Genomic DNA, 19,480 nt, shown 5'->3' with positions numbered 1-19,480 from the left:
GTGAGGATTTGGTACACCCATCATGGGGAACAATTTACAGTATTTGCTTCATAACAGACATCCATACTCTACAACTCAGGAATTTATATTCTTAATAAACTCTGAGACTTCTGTACAGGGAAACAGAAATTTCTTTACAGGATTATTAGCCATAGGGAAATTTGAATCAATATAAATTTCCTCCATCCTTAAAAAAATAAAGAAATAAAATGCAGTGTAATCATAAAATGAAATACTGTACACAATTTAAAATGAATATATATACATGTATTAATATAGCTAAATCTCATAAACATGATGTTAAGAATAAAAGGAAATGGGGTAGTTTTCCTAATTTCTCTTTCAGTAGATTCATCATTGATGTATAGGAATACATTCAATTTATGGGTGTTGATTTTATATCCTGCTACTTTGCTGAATTCATTTATAAGTTCTGGAAGTTTTCTGGTGGAATTTTTTGTTATCTTCTAAATTTAGAATCATGTCATCTGCAAAGAGTAACAGTTTGAGTTCTTCTTTTCCTATTCATTTCCCTTTAATTTCTTTCTCTTGTCTAATTGCTCTGGCTAGAGTTTCAAGGATGATGTTGAATAGAAGTGGTGAAAAAAAGGCATCCTTGTCTTGTTCCAATTTTTAGAGGGAAAACTTTCAATTTTGCTCCATTTAGAATGATGTTGGTCTTGGGCTAAGCATAGATAACATTTGCAGTGTTGAGGTATTTCCTATTATGCCTAGTTTTTCTAGTGTTTTGAACATGAAGGGGTGCTACATTCTGTCAAATGTGTTTTCTGCATCTATTGCAATGATCATCTGGTTCTTATTTTTTAAAATCTATTGATGTGATGAATTACGTTTATTGATTTCTATGTGCTGAACCAACCCTGCATCCCTGGGATGAACCCCACTTGATCATGGTGCACTATCGTTTGAATAAGTTTTTGCATGTGATTTGCCAGAATTTTATAGAGAAGTTTTGCATCTATGTTCATCAGGGATTTTTTTTTTTTTTTTTTTTTTTTGGTCTGAAGTTTTCTTTCCTCGATGTGTCTTTGTCTGATTTGGGGATCAGGACGATATCAGCCTCATAGAATGAGTCGGGGAGGGTTCCCTCCTTTTCTATTTCATGGAATAATTTGGGGAGTATTGGTGTTAATTCTTCTTTGAAGGTCTTGAACACATGAGCATAGTCCATTTAATAATAATCTAATAAATTATTATGTGCATTTAAAATGTAAAAACATGTATGGGAATGATCACCATCAGACTTGGGATGGAGTGAATGCAGGGGACTTCAGTTGTATCTGTGGTGGCACATGGTGGGTCAGAACATGGTGGAAGCCATCGTTGACCTTAGGTCCTTGTTTTAAAGTATATATGTAAATGGCTAAACTTTTCTGTATCTCAGTTTCCCTAGCTAATAATAAATATGGCATATCTCACAGGTTTATCATGAGAATTAAATGGTTTAATATGTGTGAAACACTCAAACAATGCCTGCCATACGGCAAGTGCTTTTTAAGTCTTTATTATTATTATTTTTTGAGGACAAATAAAACAGGATTTGAAACAAATGTGGCAACATGTTAATATTTGGCAGAGTTTGTGGCGAGTACAAAGGTGCCCACTATGGTATTCTATACTTAAAATATACATTCTTATTTTATGATTTAAAACATGTGGTAAAGATAAGTAGCAAATCAGGAAAATCATGGCAATGCATAGAGAAGATAAAATGGTAATATCCTTAATATATAAAGTATATTGATAAATAATTTTTAAAGCAAACATCCTAGTGGAACAATAAGCAATGTATATGAACAACAAATGAAGGCAATTTTACCAAAAAAAAAAAAAAACAAACAAAGAAATAGCAAATAAAATAGCCTTGTCCTGTTGAATTAGAAAAGGTAATAAGAATAGGATACCCAATACTAGCAGAGAGGCAGCTACTCACACATAGCTCATGGAATTGGTGAAAACCTGCCCCTGAGGATCATTTAGCAGTGTGTTGGAAACACTAAAAATGATTATTGACTACACAATTCAATTTCCAGAAATCTGCCCCATGGAAAGAATTGGGAAAGTTGTTTTAAAGTATATATGTAAACGGATACTTATTTGTTTGTGTTTAAGAGGGGAAAAAAGAATGCTCATCACAGGGAAATAGTTAAACGGTTATGGCACTCTACAGGCCACAAAAAAAAAAAAAAAAAAAGAAAGAAAGCAAAGCTGTAGAGTGCATAATTGACACAGAAGCGTGTGCACAGGGTATTCTGGGTTAAGTGCAGATTTACAGCATGTAGAGTGTGATCCCATTAAAGACATGCCAAGGTCAAGAAGAGTCTGGGGTTCCCCAGAAGCCCTTTCACTTGCTGGGACTCCACCATGAGCACTGATGGTGGGCTTCCTGCCAAGAGTCAGAGGAAGTGGGTCCCCACACTCAGAGCCATCTGCCAGATCCCAGTGAGCCTATCAAATATTCAGAGTTGTTTCCATCTGAAGCAGCCCCTGCCCACTCTCAGCAGTCATAATAAATGCCTCTGATGGTCATAACAATCGCCCTCTCATAAAGTGTCCACTTTACATCCATTAGCTCTAACTCTTAGAAACCTTCTATGGAGTTATTATTATCCCCATTTTACATATGGGAACGCTCAAGGCTCAGAGAGAGATGGAGAAACTGGCCCAAGATCACACAGGGCAGACCCTGCTTTATACTGCAGGTCTGACTGCCATCCTCTGCACATCTTAAACCATCAAGCTGTGATCACATGGCCTTAGAACACCTGATCCTGTGGCAGGAGCAGGTACCAGACTTCATGTACTTCTCAAGCTTAGCTGTGCCTTGGAGTCACCTGGGAAGGTTTTTTTTTTTGTTTTGTTTTTTGTTTTTTGTTTTTTTTTTTAATTCCTGTAACTGGAGTCATTTGGATGGGATCCAGGCCTTGGCATTTTCAAAGCTCCCAAGGTGATTCCGGTTCTCAGGTCAGAGAATCCGTGCATTCCAAACATCACTGCCCCAACTTCCAGTAGCCTAAGAATCAGCACCAATGAGGATTCTGATTCAGCACGTCTGGGATCATCCGAGATTCTGCTTCTCTAAAGAGCTCCCAGATGATGCTATTGGTACCCAAAGAATGTTTCATGTATCACTGCCCCAAAGGCATTCCTAAGTGCAAGGCCTTTCCTGAGCTCCAGTCCCCAGAAATAAGTATTAGTTCTCATGGATCTAACAGTCCTTAAGAACACACCCTCCCTCAGGTGTGCCCAGGCAGGTGCTGGGGAGAGTCACAGGTGGGTCTCAAAGGAAGGGACAACACAGACCTCACCACTGGGGACTCTCTGGGAAGCCTGGGGCAGGAGCACTGCTGCCTGAGGGCTCTGAGCACAGGTGCAGGAGACATCAGCTGCGGGGAAAGGTCCCTGAAGTCAGGAAAGAGGACCCATCTGGTGCCAAATAGAGGGACCATGGTGCCTGCAGGTCAAAGGCCCAGCCCTTGTTTATTTAACAAATACTGGTGGGCCACCTATGCCCTGGGCATTATCCTAGGTCTAGTAAGACAGAAAAGTCCTTTCTATCAAGAAGCTTACATTCTGAACAGAGGGGACTTGACGAACATGCAGCTGTCAGATGGTGGTATGTGAGAGAGAGAGAAAGCAAGGAAGGGGACAAGGAGCGGGATGGAGGGCACGTGATTTCAAGCATCAGGAGGCCCCATGGGTTGAGTGGCTTTTGTTCAGAGACCTGAAGGGAGGGAGCCCTGTGGATGAAGGAGAAGATGCTCTAGAGAGAGGGAGCTGTGAGTGCAAAGGCCCTGGGAAGAGAGCATCAAGGAGATGGGGCCCAAGGGATGGAGAAACTATGGAAATAGGCCTGGGTCCTGGGAAAGAAGCAGAGCCCAAGGATGCTTCCTGGGGCCACCCAAGAATTTGGGTGGAGGCTGAAATATTTCAAGTCATTCTCCCTATACACACACACACACACACACACACACACACACACACACTGCAAAGAACTTGGCTGGTGGAAGAATGAACATTTCCATGAGGGCCATGCCTCCCCAAGCCCACTTCTAGGGGCCCTCTTCTGAACAGAAGGGACAGGCAGATGCTGTGGCCACTTACAGATGCCTCTCTCTCTCCTTTTAGCTCAGAGACCCCTCAGGTGCCAAGGCCAGAGTCACCTTCCCTTTTGATTGTTGACCCCAGTGAGCCGGCTCAGCCATGCCTGTCACCGACTCCCATGTTTTCACTGTTGCTGCAGACCCAGCACTGTTCCCAGAGGTTCCCCAGTCCTCTGCCCACAGCATTCCCTCCCCTCCAGAATGCCCTGAGTGCCTCCTCGCCTCCCTTAGGATAGCTCACAGCTCCTCAACAAGACCAAGGAGGCTCAAGTACAGGCCTCTGACTTCCCTTCACATCAGACATCCCCCACTCTTGGAACCATGCCCCTGTTATAGCAATTGGCAGCCTTCAGGACAGCTGGCTATGGTCATGGCAGCCTGGCCCACCACAGTATGAGTTCCTAAACCACAGGCTCCAATGGCCGAGGCCAGGCAGCTTGGGATTCATGAGTCAACAAACCAGGTGAAGCTCAGCCTCCACCCACTCAGGAAGGTCTGCTGGAGAGAAGGGAAGCTCAGAAGCTTGGAGGAAAGAGCTCTGGGTTATTCTCCTGGCTCCTGAACTTGATAGCTTTATGACCCCAAGGATCCGGACTTCAGGAGCCTTCCCTGCCCAGCCTACGCCTCATGCACCTATGCTCAGAGCCCTCAGGCAGAGGCGCCCCTACCCCAGGCTTCCCAGAGAGTTCTTAATGATGAGGCCTGGGTTGTCCCTTCCTCTGAGTCCCACCCGTGACCTTCCCCAGCACCTGCCTGGGCACACGAGGGAGGGTGTGTTCTTAAGGACTGTTAGGTCTATGAGTACTAATACTTATTTCTGGGGCCTGGAGCTCAGGGAAGGCCTGGCACTTAGGAATGCCTTTGGGGGCAGTGATATGTGAAAAATTCTCAGTGCCTCAGTTTCCTTTCCTGTAAATGGGGACAAGGATGTTTTCCTCATGGGGTTGTTGAACGGATTAAAAGCTGCAATACATGCAGAGTATTCTAGTATTGCACCTGGCACATCACCGGTGATCCAGAAATGGCAGGTGGCTAACATTACAGTGGGAAGAGCTCACAGGTGGACAAGGATTGAGGGCATTCTGAGCAGCAGGAACAGCATGGGCTAGTGCTCCCTGGGGAGCACTCCTTGGTCATTCCACCAGGAGTGCTCCCCAGGGAGAAGCGTGCTGGAAGGAGTCTGGGGCTGGGTCACCAACACCCTCCTCTGCCTCCCCCACACCAGGGGCCTCTTACACTGAAGTCTGTAGAGTCCCAGTGGGCCCAGGCTGGTGTCGTGCTTGATGAGCAGCTGAGAGGGCTGGGACACCAGGCTGGAGAAGAGAGCCAGCACTGAGTGAGCAGCACTGGGAGCCCAGGACAAGTCAGAGCTGCCAGCCAAGAGGAAGACCCTGCCAGAGCCAGAGTCAGGAAGTGAAGTGCCCTTGCTGGCCAGAGGGTCTTCCAACCCCCAACCTCAGAAGCCCCTGATTTCTGCTTCCTCTTCAGGTCTTCACCGGAATCTTCACAGCAGAGATGACCTTCAAGATCATTGCCCTTGACCCCTACTACTACTTCCAGCAGGGCTGGAACATCTTTGACAGCATCATCGTCATCCTCAGCCTCATGGAGCTGGGCTTGAGCCGCATGGGCAACCTGTCGGTGCTGCGCTCCTTTCGCCTGGTACCCAGCTGGATCCACTGCAGGGGGGTGGGTGGGTGGCTGGGAACACCCCTCTCTGGGTCACCTCTCAAATGCCCCTGCTTTGATATGTCATGCCTTCAGCCCCAAATCATTCGCTCAGTGCCCCTAGCACCTAGGAGTGGAGGTGGATGAGACAGAGGGAGACATCTCTCCAAAAGAGCAATCGGGGTGATATCTGAATGATTTACAAAGCCCTTCATGGTCCACAGTGTCCCCGTTAGTCCTCATAGGACCCAGGAGTAAGGCTGGTATTTCCACCTCCCCATTTCATAGATGAGGAGATAAAGACTCAGAGAGATGAAATGAAGTTCCCAAAGCCACATGGCAAGTAACAGGTAGAGCCAGATCGGCTGGCCACTCATCCAGGCAGCATTTTTAAAACTTTAATGTACACACAAATCACCAGGGAGTCTTGTTAAAATGCAGAGACTGATTCAGTAGTTCTCAGGTGATGCCAAAGGTGCACATCTGTGAACCACATGTGGAGCTCAAAACACCTGAAAGATCCAGAGGTGGGGCTGGAGTTGTGGTCAAGGAAGGCTTCCTAGAGACAGCTCCTGAGCTCTGCGGGCGGCTCCTCTCGGGGATATAGGAAGGTAGAGTGGTGCAGTAAGTAAAGAAAGTCTGGGATGTGGGTTACAACCCTGATTCCATTGCCATGAGCCAAGGAATTTACAAGTTACTCCACCTGTAAGGATTGTTTTCTTCATCTGTCAAATAAGGTAGTAATAGTGCCAGCCTCAGGCGGTTATTGGGAGTTCTGAATGAAGCAAATCATCCTAAGCCCAGGCATGGCACATGCATTACACATTAGCATGTGCCCTCTTTCTCTGTGGTAACTGAGAGGAGAGAAAGATGGAGGTCATTGGATGAGTCAGAGATGGTTTGAGATGGCCCGAAGGATAGCTGATGAGGACAGATCTGAAAGAGGAAAGATGTTCCAGGTTGGGAGAATCTATATTGGGAAGCTCCTGGATGTGAGACCAAGGAAGGTAGGAAGCTGGTATGGGACAAAGAGGTGATAAGTTGAGGGGCATGCACTGGAGCTGTTGACCTGACTCCCAGAATAGAATCCAGCCAGGTTGCTCTCAGAAATGAGTGCGAGTGCATGCTCTTGGAGAAATGGGGAGAGGTGGGTGTCAGCAACCTCCAAGGCTTCCCTGAGCTTTCAAGCAGGAGCTGGGGGAGGGGAAGGGTGTTCATGAGAAGTGAGAGCCAAAGTCCCTCACAAAGACCTCTCCTCTTCCTCCCTCCCCAGCTGCGGGTCTTCAAGCTGGCCAAATCATGGCCCACCCTGAACACGCTCATCAAGATCATTGGGAACTCAGTGGGGGCGCTGGGGAACCTGACGTTGGTGCTGGCCATCATCGTGTTCATCTTTGCCGTGGTGGGCATGCAGCTCTTTGGCAAGAACTACTCAGAGCTGAGGCACCGCATCAGTGACTCCGGCCTGCTGCCCCGCTGGCATATGATGGACTTCTTCCACGCCTTCCTTATTATCTTCCGCATCCTCTGTGGCGAGTGGATTGAAACGATGTGGGACTGCATGGAGGTGTCTGGGCAGTCATTGTGCTTGCTGGTCTTCTTACTTGTTATGGTCATTGGCAACCTTGTGGTAAGTCGGCTAGGGGTGTCGCACATGCATACCCACCCAACCAACCAACATTTCATCCTCCCAGGTACCCCAAACCCAGTCATCCACTTATCCATTTGCTTACATTTCCTCCTCTCTACCCACTCATCCAGCCATCTATCAAACCACCCACCCCTCAATCTCTCATCCATCCACCTACCCATCCGTTCATCCATCTACTTGTTTACCCATCCTTCCCTCTATTCACTTATCAACTCATCCACCCACCTATGCCCCCACTCACCCATCCGTCTCTGCACTTATTTTTAACCCATATATTCACTTACCCATTCATTCTTTTATCTACAGCCATCTGTCCACTTACCAATCACACTCCCACCATGTGCCTTTCTTATCCGTCTGTCTACTCACTTACCAATCTCCTGTCCATATTCACCCATTCAGTCATCCTTCAACCCCATGTCCTCATCCACTCATCCATCCATCCACTCATTCATCACCCATCTATTCATTTGTCCCTCAACCATCCATTCATGAACCATTTACACACACACACACACACACACACACACACACCCTTCACCCTTTCATGTATCCACCATTTATCCATCCATTCATCTATCACCTATCTGTTCTCTTACCCATCTGTTCCTTAATTCATTTATCCAACTCATCCATCCATCAATCTACCTTTCTATTCACTTATTTACCAGTCCCATCCATTCAGCTAGCTACTCACTCCTTACTCATTGACTCATCTATCCATCCACCTATTTATTTATTTATTTATTTATTTATTTTTGTGCCAGGAATTAAACCCAGGGGCACTGAGCCATATCCCCTCCCCGCCTTTGAGACAGGGTCTCACTAAGTTGCTTAGGGCCTCACTAAGTTGCTCAGGCTGACTTTGCACTTGTGATCCTTCTGCCTCAGCCTCCTGAGTTGCTGGGATTACAGGCATGTGCCACCACGTCCACCTATCACTCACTCTTAATTGAATTTTGCTCATTCGTTCATTCACCCACTTATTTACTCACCTCATTAATTAATTTATTGACTTATCTATACATCCTTTTATGGTCACTACCAATGAATCACCAGATGATTTTCAGTTGAGCTTAGCATATGTTCACTGAGCCCCTGTTGCATGTAAATGTTTCAAACACCAGTAAGCAGACTGAAGCAAAGGTAGCCTAGCCCCAGCCTGGACACTGCTCACTCACCTGAGAGAAATGGGAGGTGGGGAGTTGAAACAGGTCTGAAATAATTCAGACTGGTCAGGTGACCAGAGCACCATGGAGGAGCCCATGGGTATGTTCCCCTCCAGCTAGGGGAATCAAAGAGGGCTTCCTGGAGGAGGGTTTGAAGCTGTCCTGATAACCAGGTAATGCAGAAGAGGTTGACCATTAGGTATGAACAGGTGGTAATCCAGGCGGGTCCAGTAGGAGCTTTTTAAGCTACCTGATTTGGGTGGGAGTTCCTGCTGTCCCATAAAGAGGAGCCAGGCCTTTGTTCCTATGGCTCCCTCTCTGTCCTAGGATCTTGCTTGTGTCCTTAAGCTGTGCAGAAGTTCAGATTTAAGAGAGATCAAGGTCTAAATGCCAGAGGATAGACCTTAGGAAGAAACAAGGTTGAGGCGAGTCTTTGGTTCAGAACCAAGTCAGCATCCACTGTGGACATGGAGCCACCTTCCTGGGCGCTCAGGTGGCCTACTCATGCTCCAACATCACAGCTGCATGGTCTGGCTCTGCTGCTGCTGCTGTGTCTGTCGTGGGCAGCACAGGGTCACATCTGCACATAGAGAGGTTTTAGATCCACTTTTCCAGATTGCTGTGGGATGAAAACTTTGGGCTGTAGATTTCCGAGCCTTTCCCCACACCTGCCTGCTTTTACCTCCATGTGCGTTAACCAGGATAGGATAGGACAAGACTAGTTGTGGTCAAACCTCCACCGTGCAGAGCTCACTGCCCAAAGAGGAGCCAGGGTATCCGTGCCCAAAGAACCCAGCTCTTTTTGCTGCCCCTTGGGTGGGAGCCTCACTTAGCCCCTGACCCAGCCCCAGGGGCTGCCAGACCCTGTCTGTTCTAAGAAGAATACAAGTGTGCTGAGCACCGAGCCCCTGGCCTGGCTGAGCCGCCCCTCACACACAGAGCCCTGCCATTTCTGAGCAGATCTGCCTGGGGATGAGAAGATTAGAGGCTGCTGGAGGAGGGAAGTTAGCGCCGGCCCACGCAACCCCCTCCCTGGCCGCCTCAGGAATTGGGCCGCTGCCGGGCTGGCGTGGGTGGAAGCAAGATTGCCATTGAAATGGGAAGTGAGGATCAGGCAGGGCTAGGGAGCAGCGGCATGATTGACGGGGAAGCACTGGAAGAAGCCGAACTTTGGAAGCCGTAGACAAGGGAGGACTCAGGTCCTGTGTGGGTGGACAAGGCTTCCAGGTGCCCTCCTACCCTGCCCCTAGCCTGGGCCCAGGACTCCTGGGATCAGAAGATGGGGGGGGCCACCTATGCAGTGAGGGCTGGAGTAGGGGACCGCAGAGGTCAGCAGGAACAGAGGCAGGCTGTGCCTGGGCCAGGCCAGCACCTCTGATTCACATCACATGCCTTGCCCCCAGATGACGACAATAAAAGGGCTGCCAGGTGTCAAAGTGGTCATCTGTCAGTGGGATGGCAGGGGAGAGGCTTACTCCGTAACCTTTCCATACCGTTTACATGAATACATGTTACCTGCTACATGAAATCAGAGGCCTGGCCTCGTTTCACCACCACTTTCACCAGAATCTCCTTCACAGCTTTCTGACAAGTGTGGCATCCCTGGATGGGGTGTGTGGCGTCTCTTAGGGGCTTACAAGAAGTCAGAGCAGGAGCTCCGAATGGATCTCTGATAGGCACTGTGCACCCACCTTCACCAGCCACCTGCTACAAGGGCCCTGTTCAACTGCAGTCCCTCCTGAGGGGCTGGGAGGAGCAGACGTCAAGCCCTCAGTGGGGACATTATGTCCCTGGGCTGTCAACCTGGTGATGCCAGTAGGCCAGTCCAAATCATGAGTGCGATAAGCCCACCGCCATCTTCCTTTACCCTCCGTGAGACTGGGAAATGGACTCAAACCCAGCCCCTTGACATACAGCAAACATCCTCATTCCTAGCAAAAAAAAAAAAAAAAAACTTCACATTTTCAGGACGTTTATAACAACAAGCAATTATCCAGAACCATCCAAAGGCTGAGGGGTTTTGTAGACTCTCCTTAAGGAGTCTCTCATCCCTAACCCCTAAGAAATAACTTCAGTAAAGAAGTGTGCCTTCTGGAATCTCTTGAATGCAGACCCGTCCTCTCACCCCCGGCAGCAGAATGGGCCTTAGAACCAGGGCAGATCCCGGCACCAACCTCAGGTCCCCCACCCTATCCCAGTTATGTGGTCCCACTCACAGCACCCATTGGGTGCCCTTACAACCTAGACACAGCCACCTCTGTGGGGCCTGACCCCACAGTGATTTTGAAAGGCCCGAGAGCTTCTCATGACTTTCTTTTCCTATTATTACCCTGTTCTGCTCAATGCCCTGCGTCCCTCACCTGGAAAACACAGACCTAGAACACAGGGAGAATAGGCTTCCATAACAGCAGCTGCAGGTCTTAGAGCAGAGAGCCTGCTTCTGTGGGAGCTCACACAGACCACTGCCCCTCCTTCAGCGACAGACACACCAGCTCCTTTCTTAAGAAAGCCTTGAGAGCTGTGGATTGCTTCTGGGTGGGAATCTGTCTTGTTTCTGGACACCCATTTCCCAGGAAGGAACCCCAGGCACAGCCTGACCCCATTCCCAATGCTGCAGGAAGAGGTGAGAGCAGAGAAAAAAAAGGCCTATGTGTAGAAGTATCTGGAACAGGGATGAGGCTCTGTCCAGCCTCCTGTGTGACCTTAAGCAAGTCCCTCTTTGGAGTTCATTCCCTTCTGTAGCTTTTGATACTAAACTCAAATTCAGACTGCATGGTGAGCACTTGGGAGGAGGAATTTAAATTTCTTTTTCTTTCTTTCTTTTTTTTTTTTTGGTGGGCAGGGGGTACTGGGGATTGAACTGCAGGGGCACTCGACCACTAAGCCACATCTCCAGCCCTATTTTATACTTTACTCAGAGACAGGGTCTCACTGAGTTGCTTAGCGCCTTGCTTTTGCAGAGGCTGGCTTTGAACTTGTGATCCTCCTACCTTGGCCTTCCAAGCCGCTGGGATTATAGGCGTGCACCACTGTATCCAGCAAATTTATTTTTCTTTTACAGACAAACCCTCCACATTCAAGAGAATGGAGGTGGGGGCTAGGATGCAGGCCCTGACCCCGAGTTTTCCCATGGAGCTGAAGCTCAGTGTCCATGGCATGGTTCAGCAGCCAGGTGAGCCTGACCTGTCGCCCCAACAGGTCCTGAACCTCTTCCTGGCCTTGCTGCTCAGCTCCTTCAGTGCAGACAACCTCACGGCCCCGGATGAGGATGGGGAGATGAACAACCTCCAGCTGGCGCTGGCCCGCATCCAGCGGGGCCTGCGCTTTGTCAAGAGGACCACCTGGGACTTCTGCTGCGGACTCCTACGGCGGCGACCTAAGAAGCCTGCAGCTCTTGCCTCCCACGGCCAGCTGCCCAGCTGCATTGCCAACCCCAGCTCCCCACCACCCCCAGAGACGGACAAGGCACCTCCAGCCCGCAAGGAAACAAGGTTTGAGGAAGACAAGCGTCCAGGCCAGGGCACCCCTGGGGACCCAGAGCCTGTGTGTGTGCCCATTGCCGTGGCTGAATCAGACACGGATGACCAGGACGAGGATGAGGAGAACAGCCAGGGAACGGAGGAAGAATCCAGCAAGCAGGTGAGTCCCTGCCTTACATGTTTGCAGCATCTTCTTCTTTAGGGGCCAAGCACTGCTGTCTGGAGGAACCAGCCTCGCTTAGAGCCCCTGCCTCAGTAGTGGAGTGGGTGGGGTAGAAGAGAGGGCCTCTGCCCAACAGCTGATCTCTCAGAGGGGTTCCAAGACCAGCTATTGCTCATTCATGCCCTGGCTGGTCCTAGGCCACTAAGTATTCAGACAGGGAAACTGAGGCATGGCAAGAGAGAGACTGCTAGGAGTTCCTCATGTGTCTAAGGCAGGGCCAGAGCCCCTGGTCCCACAATCCCACCCTGACCTGGCCATTGTCTGTCTCCAGGACTAGCAAGGTGGCAGGTCTTGGCAAAGGAGGGGTGCCGTTTCCTAACCTCCTGACTGCCCCCTTTCCTCCTCCCATGCCCAGGGCTAATTCTGAGATTTAAAAATAAGCATCCCTAAGACGGAGGTGTCAGAGACAGCACTATCTTATCTCCCAACCTGTTATTTTTAACACTTGGGACCAGGGTCTGGACAAAAGAGTCAGTCCCCTCCCCCTCCATTTTCCCTTGGCCTGAGCCAGGCACCAGTGGCTCCTCCTAGGTCTGTAGGCCAAGCAGCCATTGGAGGTTCTCTCCATTTAGCTGGGTTCATTCTGGACGCTTCCTCTGGCCAGCACTGAGGGCGCCTGGCCTAGAGAGCAATGCTCCCCAAGCAGGGAACTTGATCGGAGGCTCTGGGCTTGGTTTTGTCTCCTCCTACCTCCCTATGGTCCCAGAGGCTAGCCTGAGCCCATTGAGTCAGGCTATGGGACAGTGGCAGTGACAGTTGGCGGGGCAGGGAGAGTGGGGTTGCCAGGACTTTCGCCTCCGATTGTCTCCGGTACAGAAGAAGAATTGCACCTATCCCTCTTTTCCTCTCCTTTCCTTCTCTTGAGCCTGTGGGCTCTGGCTCCCTGGGGCCAGCATGGAAGTATGCATGTGTATGTGGGTGTGTTTGGGTGTGCGTGCGTGCGTGTGAGCGTGAGGGAAAGAGAACGAGCAAGCGAGCCAGGGTGCTTGGGTGTAGCTGGGCTATGACGCCCATCAAATTAGTGCTGTTTGATGGGCCTCATAGCCCAGCCACACCCTTCCAGGGAGTTGGGAGTGGAGGATATTTATAGATCTTTTACCTGGACTTACTGGGAGCTTCCCACCCACCTGGTTAGGGCCCCAGGGGAGGGTCTTCAGTGAGATGGAGGCTCTATGAAGAAGGCAGAAGGCAGGGCCCTTGTTAAGTGGGCAGGGTTGGAAGCCCACAAAGTTAAGACTCTGGAGACCCTCTGGTAGGGTGTATGGGCTCAATTCACGGGCTGGGGTCTCTTCAGCAGGAATCCCAGCCTGTGTCCAGTGGCCCAGAGTCCCACCCAGAGCCCAGGGCCTGGAGCCAGGTGTCCGAGACAGCCTCCTCCGAGGCTGAGGCCAGCGCATCTCAGGCAGACTGGCGGCAACAGCAGAAAGCGGAGCCCCGGGCCCCAGGGTGCAGTGAGGTAATGCACGCCTTTGTCCCTGAAGTTGACGGGGCGCTGCCGCTTGGGCTGGACCCAGGCTGGGAGAGGTCCCTGCACCAGCATGTGCCTGCATTTGCTGGTGGAAGACCCATCTTCAGAGAGCAGACTGGGCAACGGGTTCTGACAAGAGAGGGGTGCACAGGGCCATCGGGAAGTGGCCAGCCCGGGACCCTGCTGCAGGACTAACCCAACGCCTCTGTGTGTTCACCCTCTCCTCACTCCGTGTTCCTATGTTCTTGTCCTATTTGGCAACCTGTCCTGTGAATCTCCCATCCAAAGAGACCTTCAGGGAGCTCTGAGAACTGTTTTTGGCACCTTATCACCAGCTTCTTGTCACCTACACTAAAGCAGAGGCCACAAATGGGAGGCCCGCCCAGCCTGCCATAAGAATTTGTTCTGGCCACACACACACACAAAAAGTTTTACTTTCAGCCAGCAGTGGTGGCGCATGCCTATAATCCCAGTGGCTCCAGAGGCTGAGGCAGGAGGATCATGAGTTCAAAGCCAGCCTCAGCATAAGCAAGGTCCTAAGCAACTCAGTGAGACCCTGTCTCTAAATAAAATACAATAAAGGTCTGGGGATGTGGTTTGGTGGTTAAGTGCCCCTGAGTTCAATACTCAGTAACACACACACACACACACAAGTTTTACTTTGATTTAGCTACCACCCCTTCAAATTTGGGAACTTTCATAAAAATCTGCATTCCTGGCTTCTCCTGAAAAACTAGAACTGCTGAAGAAAAGTGGTCACCATGTCCCAGACTCAGGCTGGAGCTCCCTGACTTACTACAGAGCCACCTGCCTGACTGACGGTTACCTGCCTGGCCCCCATAGTCATTGGAGTTTGTGGCCCCTGAGCTAAGGGATCATGGCGTGGCTAACTATACTGCCCAGCTTCGCTCATGTTAAGTAAAATGTAGAGGTCACGTGTGCAGAGAGAGCTCAGTGCTATTGTCCTGCCGCCGGACCAGACAGACAGTCACCGGAGAGCATATAGACCTTGGAGTATTGTCATTTCTTCCTTTCTTCAAATCACTTCATGATGGGCCCTTGTAAAAGGGAGAGAGAAAGAGAGAAAAAGAGGGAGGGGGAGGGGGAGAGAAAGAGAGAGATGCTAGGGTTTTCCCCAGGAAAGGACTTCCACGTCTCGCCTGCAGGAAAGATCCAAAAATGTGTCCTCCAAGTGACAGCCCCGTATATTTTAGGCATCGTCTGTATCTGGACCTTCTTGGCCTACCCCTTTCATAGCCCAGCTGAGCTGGGAAGAGGGAGGAGGGAGCCTTCAAAGTCACAGAGATCATAAAGAATAGAGCCTCACCCCCTCGGGCCGCCCAGAGCAACTGCTTTCCCATCACAAACCTCAGAAGGGCACAAGATGTGGAGATATCAGCAGAGTGATTTTCAGAGGAAGGGACAAACAAGGCAGCCTGGAGGATCAAAGCTGTTTCCACATCGAAGCAGAGTGGCAGCCTCGTGCGTGCGTGGGCCTGGGCTGCTGTGACACGGAGCCAGCTGAGGCGGGGGTTGACCTGGTGGGAGGCCGACGAGGGATTTCCTTTCTTCACAGAAACCCCTGATGACATCTGTCTTTAGCTTGGACTCCCTAGCTGCAGAGCCTGAACTGGGGATGGCTGCGTGTGAGGGGAGGGCTCTCGGGAGAGATCCATGAGGAAGTAGGAGATGCAGCCCAGGTGCAGGAGGGAGCTGTGAAAGTCCTACTCGCTGAGTCCCCTTCATCGTCCTGTCCACGGGGAAGCTCAGAAGTATGAAGTGCGCCACAGGCAGGAGCTGCACTTCCCCAGTCTTGCTGGTCAGGCTCTGGATGTTGGCCACCCAGGGGGTAACCACTGAGACTCTTCCCAGGATGGTAGCTCCCTGGCTAACAGGAGTTTTCTGGAGGAGAGGTCAGCTAAGCCACCAGTCTTCACAGCAGCCACGAATGGGTGCTCTGGCCTAGTCGAGGGGAACTGGGCAGAGCACCAGCAGTGGCCACTGTGACACCTTCATATGCCCACAAGAGACACCCAGACACAAGGGCACACCCGCATGCACGCACCATCAAGTTATCAGGCCTGGGCAGCAATTCCCTGCATGGCCGGTAGAAGGTTGTGGCATGTTCTCAGTCTTACCCCAGGCTCTGCACATCACATCACCATCCATATGGATGGGTCGAGAAGCATGGGCTGGGTTGCTGGCCTGTTCTCTGCATGTCTGACTTGCTGCTGTGTGTGCCTGCGGCCCTCTTCTGACTGTTCTGAATGTGCGTCTGCATTTCCAATATGTGTCCCCTGTGCCCTCCCGGATCTGTTTTGTTCCATCCCAGTGTGCTCCCGGAGCCCTTTCTTATACCACCTCCCAGGTCTAAACCCCAGAAGACCAGAACCACAGACCCAGGAGCTCTGAGGTCCAGCCTTGGCTCAGGCCTGACTGGCCCTAAGTGTCTCTGAAGCGGGTGCCCCCCCTACCCTCCCTCACCTCAGATTCTCAGGGTGTGCAATGGGGGGTGACTGGGGCTCCTCCCCGGAGAGAGCCAAAAGCTTCTCCCAGACCCTGGGCTCGGGGCTGGAGGCTGCTTCTCAGCCCACTCATGCCCTTGCCCTCCCCTGCCCACAGACCCATGAGGACAGTTACTCTGAGGGGAGCACAGCAGACATGACCAACACTGCTGACCTCCTAGAGCAGATCCCTGACTTGGGTGAGGACGTCAAGGATCCGGAAGACTGCTTCACTGAAGGTACTGCTCTGGGAAGCCCTTTGCCCCAGCCCCAACCTCTCCCAGAGGGGCCAGACAGAAGGACCAGCAACTCTAGCATCCAGGGCCATGTCACATCCACACGCTGACCTGGAACCACTCTCCTTCCCCGTTCCTCTGTGACCCTGGGAGTTCTTCCATCCGCCACTGACATGAGTCAGGGCACGTCTGCCCATGGTGTGCAGAGCTGGGCAGCTATAGTACAGCAGCACCAAGGCCTGGTGACACTACGTGGTGTGGTAGCTCAACTGTACATGCCCCCACTGCACCAGTGCCCCAGGCCCTGGCACATAGTAGGCCCTTGGTGAATACTTAAGGTAGGTGTGGCATGTGGCCGGGTTAGTAGTTGACATCTGTAGTTCTCCTGAATTGGTGGCTGGGGACAAAATGAGGGTTTTCCCTTCCTGTGACATTTCAGTAGAGGCTGTCATGGAGAGGTCTACTGTTCCCAAGGCTCTGAAACTGCAAAAGAAGGAGAAGGACGGGGGACAGAGTACCCCAGGAGTTTCTGAGCATTTCTCCAGGGGGAGGGTTTCCCAAATGAGCAGAGAATAAGTTGGAACCCATGCCAACCCCATTCTTGCCCCTGCCCAGCCCCATCAGGCTGTTCACCCACTCTTTGAATGCTTAGTTCATTCAGCCTCTCCACAGAGTACCTGCTGAGTGTGTGTGGCCCCTGTGGGGAATACCGACAATCCTACCCCACCATGAGCCCACCCACCATTTTGCCCTGTTTACGGCCCCATTATTGCAACCTCTTTCTCTCAGTCATTCCCTCAAGTCCACAGCCTTCTGCCCATCAGACATGGGCATTGACAGGCCCTGAGCTGGGCCTATCTGTCACCCTCTCCCATAGGCTGCGTCCGGCGCTGTCCCTGCTGCGCAGTGGACACCACACAGGCCCCAGGCAAGGTCTGGTGGCGACTGCGCAAGACCTGCTACCGCATCGTGGAGCACAGCTGGTTCGAGACATTCATCATCTTCATGATCCTGCTCAGCAGTGGAGCTCTGGTACTCTCCCCGGGATGCAGAGTTGGGGCAGGGAGGGCTGGAGAAGGAGGGGAGGGCAGGAAAATGAGGTCTCCAGCTAGAAAGCCAGGTCAGAAACTGGGGCAGAACCTCTGCTGAAAATGTGCTCCCCAGGCTCCTGGAACAGAGTACCGCTCACAAACTCCATGCCCACAGCATGCGTGGAGGCCAGACCAGGAAGGGATTGCAAAGGCCATGTGTCCAGCCCCCTTCCTTGTTCCACGAAAGAGAAATGGGATGCCCCAGATCACCAGCCTCCCACACTGGAACTCTGGTGACTCACCTGCCTGCATAGAGAGAGCATCAGGCATTCTTTCAGGCCATTATAATAAAGTTAAAACTGAGGGTACAGTGGTTGCTCCATTCAGTTCCTCTTCTAGGGAGGCAGGCCACGTAGTTCACACATTTTCATTAATGCCTACAACAAATCTTTGCGGCAACATTAAGTAATATGTCCAAATTCCCACCCGTCAGGAGCCACAGATCTGGCATGTGAACCCAGGCAGTCAGATTCCACAGCCCTTTGTCTCGACCTTCCATTTATTTGTTCAATAGATTTTTTTCCTATACTCTCCTTGTATCTTTCACAGTGAGCTGTGGGGGAACAACAGGAAAGGGAGACCTCAGCCCTGGCGTCAGGGGCTTCTAGTCTAGTTGGGGAAACCAAATTCAGGAAGTTTGATTCAGCACTGAGCCAGGGGAACTGGAGCAATTAGGGGAGACTTCCCGGAGGCAGCAGGTGGAGCTGAACTGTGGAAGTAGGGAGCTTTATTGAGGCCAGGAGGAGGAGTGAAGCCCTGCAGAGATGCTCTAGCTGGCTTTCAAGCACCCTGCTCTGATCTCTCAGGAGAGCCCTGGAGAGGTTTCTGGTAGGTACTAGTGAACAGGGAGAGGGCTTCCAAAGAAATGGAAAAGTTCCTGGTCCAGGGGGAACAAGCACGTGAGAGCCCCACACAGATGAACAACTAACAGGAAGTACGTTGGGCCACAGAATGGGAGGAAGGGCACTTTAATCCAAAGCTATCTGTGGGGAGGCACTGTGGCTGTCACATCTCAGCCTCTGGCCCTACTACCCGCCCCAAACACTGCCCCTCCCTTATTTCAGAGTGGGCCTAAAGCCATGGTTTTCAGTCTGCCTGCTGTTTTACCATTGGCAACCAGAGCCAAAACTCTGTGGGTTTTAGAGAAGGATGATTTGACAATATGTTAACAAGTTTTGTTTTTAAACAGCCACAAGCAAGGGCAGCCAGAGCCATTTAGTCTGGGCTGTGGAGGAAAATCTCAGCCTGGCGTAAGTGAGGAGAAGTTTTGGCAAGCATCTGGTGAATCTGATCAGGGGAGACACCCAAACACTGTTGTTAAAAAAAAAAAAAAAAAGCACCATGTCAGTGATAGATTGGGAAAAAGAAGTCTTCAGTGTTTTATTTAAAGTTACAAATTTGTTCAGCAGAAAGCAAACTATATCCCTTCCAAATTGCTGAGGGAACTTTTTTAAAAAGCAAAACAAATTTTACAACCAAAAAAAAGAAAAGAAAAAAAAGAAGTAATAATAAAGCATAAAATTGGAAAAGAGAATAGCAGAGGCAAGATCAAACACGTTTTAATAATAAATATAAGTGGGTAAAATTCATTTTTTAAAAAAGAAAAGGACTCTGAATGGATTATAAAAACACACACCCCAGCTATGTGCTCTCAAATGACAAACCTGAAACAAAGAGTCTCAGAAATATTAAACATAAAATAAAAGTTTTACAGGTTGAATATACCTTATTTGAAATACTTGGAACCAGAAGTGTTTCAGATTTTGAATATTTTTCAATTTGGCAACATTTGCATAGACATTACCAGTTGAGCATCCCTAACCCACAATCTGAAGTGGTCCAAAACCCAAAACTTTGAAAGTTATAT

General features: G+C 50.2%; 1 protein-coding gene across 1 annotated transcript in view; it reads left to right on the top strand.

The window, feature by feature from the left end:
• The window catches only part of Scn5a (sodium voltage-gated channel alpha subunit 5), a 95,389-nt gene that overhangs the window by 53,739 nt on the left and 22,170 nt on the right, over positions 1 to 19,480 (top strand). Inside the window, exons 15-20 of the mRNA XM_076869103.2 lie at positions 5,613 to 5,786; positions 7,066 to 7,422; positions 11,811 to 12,251; positions 13,609 to 13,770; positions 16,405 to 16,525; positions 17,400 to 17,554. Of these exons, the coding sequence (XP_076725218.2) occupies positions 5,613 to 5,786; positions 7,066 to 7,422; positions 11,811 to 12,251; positions 13,609 to 13,770; positions 16,405 to 16,525; positions 17,400 to 17,554 (1,410 nt within the window). The remainder of the gene's footprint in view (positions 1 to 5,612; positions 5,787 to 7,065; positions 7,423 to 11,810; positions 12,252 to 13,608; positions 13,771 to 16,404; positions 16,526 to 17,399; positions 17,555 to 19,480) is intronic.

The sequence above is a fragment of the Callospermophilus lateralis genome, chromosome 1 (assembly GCF_048772815.1).
Source record: "Callospermophilus lateralis isolate mCalLat2 chromosome 1, mCalLat2.hap1, whole genome shotgun sequence".
Lineage (NCBI taxonomy): Eukaryota > Metazoa > Chordata > Mammalia > Rodentia > Sciuridae > Callospermophilus > Callospermophilus lateralis.
This window is presented reverse-complemented; position numbering and strand designations above follow the sequence as displayed.